At 34.5% G+C, this 6,682-nt stretch overlaps 1 protein-coding gene across 2 annotated transcripts in view; it reads right to left on the bottom strand.

The window, feature by feature from the left end:
• The window catches only part of LOC118195332 (BRO1 domain-containing protein BROX-like), a 79,636-nt gene extending 77,739 nt beyond the window's left edge, over positions 1–1,897 (bottom strand). The window contains exon 1 of one of the 2 annotated variants that reach the window (XM_085809777.1): positions 1,741–1,897. In XM_085809777.1, the coding sequence (XP_085665903.1) occupies positions 1,741–1,841 (101 nt within the window). In that variant the 5' untranslated portion in view covers positions 1,842–1,897. The remainder of the gene's footprint in view (positions 1–1,740) is intronic. The other variant, XM_085809778.1, reaches the window with a different exon arrangement.
• Between the last annotated feature and the right edge of the window lie 4,785 nt (positions 1,898–6,682).

Raw genomic sequence — 6,682 nt, forward strand, 5'->3', positions numbered from 1 at the left:
GTCGCCAAACTACCTGTTACCATATTCCAAAGATTAGCCATAGTTTTTTTTTTTACATTCATAAACTAAATACTTAACAGTTAAATAAAAAGTTGACTGCATTCTTGCCCTTGAGATTCCGAATTCCCCAGGAATTCTCTCCAGGTTGGGAACACCTGAACTTTTTTTTTTTACATTCATAAACTAAATACTTAACAGTTAAATAAAAAGTTGACTGCATTCTTGCCCTTGAGATTCCGAATTCCCCAGGAATTCTCTCCAGGTTGGGAACACCTGAACTTTATAAATACATACATTCTTCTACTCTTTCATAATAATAGTACTGTAATGAAACCAATGCATACTGCAAGTAAAAACTCGGAATCTTAAATATTCGGTCTACCAGAAAGTTCTGTCCATTTCTATGACAACAATTTTTGACACGTAAGTACATGTTTATTTGACGCATGTTTGAAAGTGTTTGGTGAAAGTGCAGTTTCTGATAGAACATGCAGAAGATGGTTAAAAAAATTTGAAAGTGGTGATTTCGAACTACCTGATAAGCCACATTCTAACCATTCATCTTTGATTAACAATGATGTTGTTACAACCATGTTGGAGCAAGATCCTTTTCTGACAACATTGGAGATTGCAGAACGGCTTAATTCAACTCAGCAAACGATTTTAGACCATATTCAGAAGATAGGATTAATGTGGAAATATTCAGGATGGGTGCCACATGAATTAAGTTAGAAGAATTTGGATGATTGAGTCATCATATGCACATCTCTGCTTGCTTGGAACAAAATCGAGCCATTCTAGAACCGGATGATAATTGGGGATTAAAAGTGGATTACTACCTATGAAAACATCATAGGGAAAAAGGCAGATTGCGAGCCTAGAAAACCTAGCCCTTCCAATTCTAAAAGAAATTTGACTCTGATTAAGAGAACATTGTGCACATGGTAGGACATTCAAGGACCAACACAATATGAATTTTTAAAACCGAACGAAAAGCTCAGTTCGGGAAAAGCATTGTCAGCAACTGGATAACTTAAATCCAAGAAAGAGTCCAAGAAAAGAAGCCGTCAATGTTCAGTAGGAAGGACATCATACTACATCATGATAATGCCAGGCCACATGCCACTCTGCGGATTTGTCAAAAAATTGCAGAACTAGGCTGGGAAATTCTGTCACATCCACCATATTTCCCGGACTTAGCACTCTTTAACTATCACTTGCTTTTGTTCTTACAAAATTTTTTGAAGGACAAAATTTTCTAAAATGAAGAAAATATCAACCAAGCACTGGTTCAATTTTTCACATCAAAATATACAACTTTTTTCAAAAATGCGGCATACAAATCGCCCTCACGCTGGGAAGAAGTCATTAATAATAACGGCAATTATGTTAGTTAATAAAGTTTACTGACGGTAAGAAAAATTTGTATTTTGTTTTATTCCAAAAATGGACTGAACTTTCCGGTAGACCGAATAGTTGGACAATAAGAATAAATAGAGCGTCTTCAAAAATAAATAAATAAAAGACATGTTATTTAGTAACTGGCGGAATTTAGGAGTAAAAATATTATCCTAATATTATATATATATATATTGATATTGTACAGTTCCAGATTTCGACTACCCACGGTTTTATAAAATTACGTGTTAATGCTTCACAATCTTGAATAATACAATTTCAATTAAAAAAAATTACCACAAAATAATCTATTACTAAAGAGTGTCGTTAAATCATTCTTACCTGCATACCTGAATCGCCTGAGAATCATTCGCAATTAATTTCAACTCAAAATTGACTTTAGCTGTCGCCTTTAAAGGGTTCCTATGAAACCACCACGCCATAGTTTACAAAACATTAAACGAAACAGTAAAATTACATATATATACTGCATAGAGCAGCAATGGAGAGCAAAGATCTGAAACGGTTTCTCAGTAGTATGAAGCATCTCACCTCACCCCTATATACTCAAAGTATGAAATCTCGGGAGATCAGATGATATTAATTGCTTTCAAAATATGGGGGTAAACATACATATTTTCTTTTTGTACAATATTTCAGAATAGTAAGAGCGAAGGATATTACTTATCTTAAATATATTCCGTTCTTAAACAAAATAAAAAGCTATTTCTTGTCGGATGTTCAGAATAGTTTTCAAAACTTTTCGTTACTTGCATTAGAAAATTGTAATTAATAATAAACAAAAATTAAAGTTCTTTATTACTGATATTTAAACACATGTATTATTATTATTATTTTCTAGTCACAGAAGTATAATGATTTGTATCTGCCGTATAGATGCTCTTCACTCATGTTTCTAACATGCACGATTATGCAAGTATATTTTTCATTGAATATGGAAATCTTCATAATTTTTTCTATATTTATTCCTGGAAAAACAACAATATTTAGTTTGTAACCTAACAGCTAAGATAGCAGATAAGAATCTCCAGTTATGAGTAGTTTTGTCTTGCTAATTTGCAGGAGATTTCAAAACCAGAAAAGAAAACAGAAGTAACCTGATTTTTCCTGTCAAACCAGTCTCGAAAGTTATATCACAATACACTTAGCCACTGCAAGTCACAGATACCTGCAAAACGTATGGCTACGTTAGCGTGGCGCTGAATCGTATTAAGAATGTTGTCGAATTTTGATACAACAGCAGTCTAATTTTGCTACAACAGTCAGTGACGCCTGGAATTCCTCAAGTGTCCTGTCCTTGGGTGGGAGATATTAAAACGAGTAATAGAGTGATAGATTCGAAGTGCTTTGTTCAATGGGCCTCTTAAAGAATGGAGAAGTATTGTAACTATTTTCTAACAGCGCTGTGGGGTTCCACAACAGCTAAATGTGTAGAAACCTCGTGAACAGATGAGCGAATAATCGCTTGAGTTCGGGAACAGAGACGTAAAACTTAAGAAAAAGTTAATTAGCCTTTATTATTCAAAATAAGAATTGAATAGTCTGTTCCTTTCTCAGAGCGTACAGCAAAACCTCCACTTGGGCTTGAACTCAAAGTAATAAGAACTAAAACTTAAGTAATGCTTAGCTAAAAAGATATAGCCGAAGCTGTCAAGATTATAAGTAGTTGTCCCCTAACTATCAAATAAGCTGGAGAAGCTATCAAGGCCCTGAAATACGGCCGAACGTAGTAACAGCTATAAGGCGAACTCGCGCTATTCAGAAATTGTGAGGGTCTCTAACGTAAGTCTGTCCCGTTCCGTTTTCCAATGTCGCGCGTCTAGCTTCTAAATGTGCTAGCTGTATACCGGCTATCTTCATTTGGTTGCTTTATGTAGCGATGCAGGAACAGAAATGCCTAAGTGAGTCCTGGAGACAAGATATGATACATAAAAATTCAAATTTTTCTCATAAACTGGAAGACTATATACACAATATTTACAACCATTTGCTTTGCATTAAATGAGTGATGAGGATGAAGTCAAAATCATGGTATATACACATATTCGGCTGAGATTTTGAACAGAGCAGATGCGAAAGCACGTTTAAGCTTCATGTAGGAAAATTTTGACTATCGCTGAGCATGACAGGAGCAAAAGGACGCAGATGGCGATCATCTTGAAGAATCTTGTAGTTGAAAAGTTCAAAGTGGTTCGTTATATTACATTCTTGTGCTTCCTGGTAGAAACGTTCATTCAGTTTTCCGAAAAACTTCGCCAACGGTTCGATCTTAGGGTCGTCGTGAAGACATTTGTTACATACATAGAAATGAACATTTGTAATAATAAGAAGATATTATGCCGGCGAAGCGTAAGCCATGACTGGTCTGATAACAGAGAGGTAAATAAGTCTCTTCTTGTTCAGGTTCAGTGAAGAGTATTTCCCACTAATTGTGTATAAGCATTTGATGATTTTAAGTGCCCTATCACACACGTTATTAACATGATGTGTCCAAGTAAGGCGGTCATTAAATAAGACACCAAGATATTTGGCCTCGGAAACCACCGGAACAGTTTCGTTGAATAAAGTAAGTTGTTTTTTGATCTGAGCGTTCCTTTTGCGTTTCCGAATGATCAAGATCTGTGTCTTTGAGGCATTAATTTCGATTTTCCATTGTGAACACCACTACTCAATCGAAGAAATAAGATCTTGAAGTTTTTTTACTACGTGATTTAGATTTTCAGATTTCGCAGCTAACGCGGTGTCATCTGCATAGCAAACTAAAATAGAGTTGTTCTGTTTTATTTCTAGAAAATATGCAGCGTAAAATAAATAAAATATCTGTCCTAGGACTGAGCCTTGAGGAATACTACTACGAATATTCTTTTTGCAGGAGTCAGCACCATTTACACAAACATAAAATGTTCTGTTCGTGATGAAAGAATGTATCGTAATAGTTCTCTATCTAAGTGACAGGAAATCAATTTTGACATAAGTCCCTCATGCCAGACGCGGTCCAAAGCTTTTGCCACGTCTAGCATGAAGAGAGCAACGCACTGTTTATTATGGAGTGATGCGCCAGCAAACTTCGTAATCCTTACTATCTGCTTGGTCGCCAAAAGCTTGGCTCGAAACCCAAATTATTCAGGCGGTAAGTAAATTAAGATAATGCTGCATGCGTGATAAAGTAATCCGTTTGTATATCTTTCTTAGCACTGATAGCAAACTGATCGGCCGTTAACCGTCAGGTTTAGTGTGATCCTTTCCAGGCTTCGGAATCAAAATAACTTTTGCTTATTTTCATAAGATAAGAAACAAGTTGTGATACAAGCATGCATTTAAAATGCTGGTCAGCATAAAAATAATTTTGCGCGGCCGGTTTTTGACAGCAGCATTTGTGATGCCGTCATTACCGGGCGCTTTGCGTGGTTTAATTTTTTAATAATATTCACAATTTCCTCAGGAGTAGTAAATTTCGGAATATATTTGACAGATGGTGCACAGATCCAGTCACGTACTCGAAGTAACGTAGATGATTCGAAATTTTATCAACAGGCCATTCATTTGGCGGGAATTACGTTACCAAATGCATAGCAAAAATATCCGCTATATCACTATTACAAATAGCCACTTTTCCATTGTCGTAAAGAGGGCGATTTGACACATACAGTGTCTCAAAAAAGTGATGGGACACTCGTGCTTTACAAAAGGAAACTACAATAAAATAAATTTAAAAAACATGTAAAATTTTTTGTGGGTGTGTTTCATACTTAAATTTAGTAACAATTATTACATAACATACATTTTCTCAAAATATTAAAATATTAATTTAATAAAAATACAATTGTTTAGAAAGGAGCAGAAAATGGCTCACTTAAGTGATGGGACACTACGTATTATGCAACAAAAATCGTCTGAAGTAAGCAATAAAAATATCCTTTGGGGTATTTATTTTTATTCAAAAGCAATTGCCAATAATTTATAAAATCGTCTGCAGTATTTCTCTCCAGTGGTTTTTGGAATTTTTGTGTTTTTTAGCTTTTTTCAATGCTAAACGAAAAGAAACTTTGCCTGGAATTCGAAAATTAGTTATTAATTTGCATATTGAACGTGGAAAATCTATTAGAGAAACTACTGAAACAGTTAACTTCAATCATTCAACAGTTTTCAATATCATTAAACGATATAAAAAGAATCATATGATTCAGGATAAAAGAAGACCTGGCCGACCATCAAAGCTATCCAATGGAATAAAGCGAATTATTGTTCGAAATATTAAAAAAAAAAAAAAATCCAAGAATGAGTGCTCCTAAAGTTGCTGCTGATTTGCAAGCATTATATGGAGTAATTGTTAATTCTGAGACTATTAGAAGAGTAATTCGATCTACTGGATATCACGGTAGAGCAGCCAGGAAAAAATTCTTCGTAAGTGAAAAGAATAGAAAACTCAGACTGGCTTTCGCAAAATCCAACATAAATAAGAATTCTGATTACTGGAATGAAGTTATATTTGCTGATGAGAGTAAATTTAATATATTTGGTTCTGACGGTAGAATCTTGGTGTGGAGAAAACCCAGGGAAGAATTTCGCAAACAGAACTTGGTGCCAACAGTAAAACATGGTGGAGGAGGAGTTATGGTATGGGGGTGTATGTCGTCCGCTGGAGTTGGTAATCTTGCTTTTATTGACAGTATAATGGATCAGTACAAGTATACTGACATTTTAAATCAAAATTTGAAATCTTCAGCACGAAAATCGAACCTTCATAACGATTTTAAATTCTACCAGGACAATGATCCCAAGCACAGTGCTTTGAACGTTAGACTCTGGCTGCTGTATAACTGTCCTGAAATAATAAAAACACCCCCACAATCTCCACAATTAAATCCCATAGAGAATATTTGGCAAGAATTGGAATCAAGAATTCGCAAACACACCATTTCTTCAAAATAACAATTAAAATTGGTGCTTTAAGAAGAATGGGGTAAAACCACTCCAGAAATCACAAAAATATTAGTCGAATCCATCCCAAGAAGATTAAATCATGTTTTAAAAGTAAAAGGAAATCCAACAAAATATTAAAACCTTTTAAAAAGTAAAATTTTTGGATAAATATTTGATGGAAAAGTAAGTGTTCCATCACTTAAGTGAGCCATTTTCTGCTCCGTTCTAAACAATTGTATTTTTATTAAAATAATATTTTAATATTTTGAGAAAATGTATGTTATGTAATAATTGTTACTAAATTTAAGTATGAAACACACCCACAAAAAATTTTACATGT

This window comes from Stegodyphus dumicola, chromosome X2 (assembly GCF_044657685.1).
Source record: "Stegodyphus dumicola isolate Sdum_Otavi_A_Nest chromosome X2, ASM4465768v1".
Classification (NCBI taxonomy): domain Eukaryota; kingdom Metazoa; phylum Arthropoda; class Arachnida; order Araneae; family Eresidae; genus Stegodyphus; species Stegodyphus dumicola.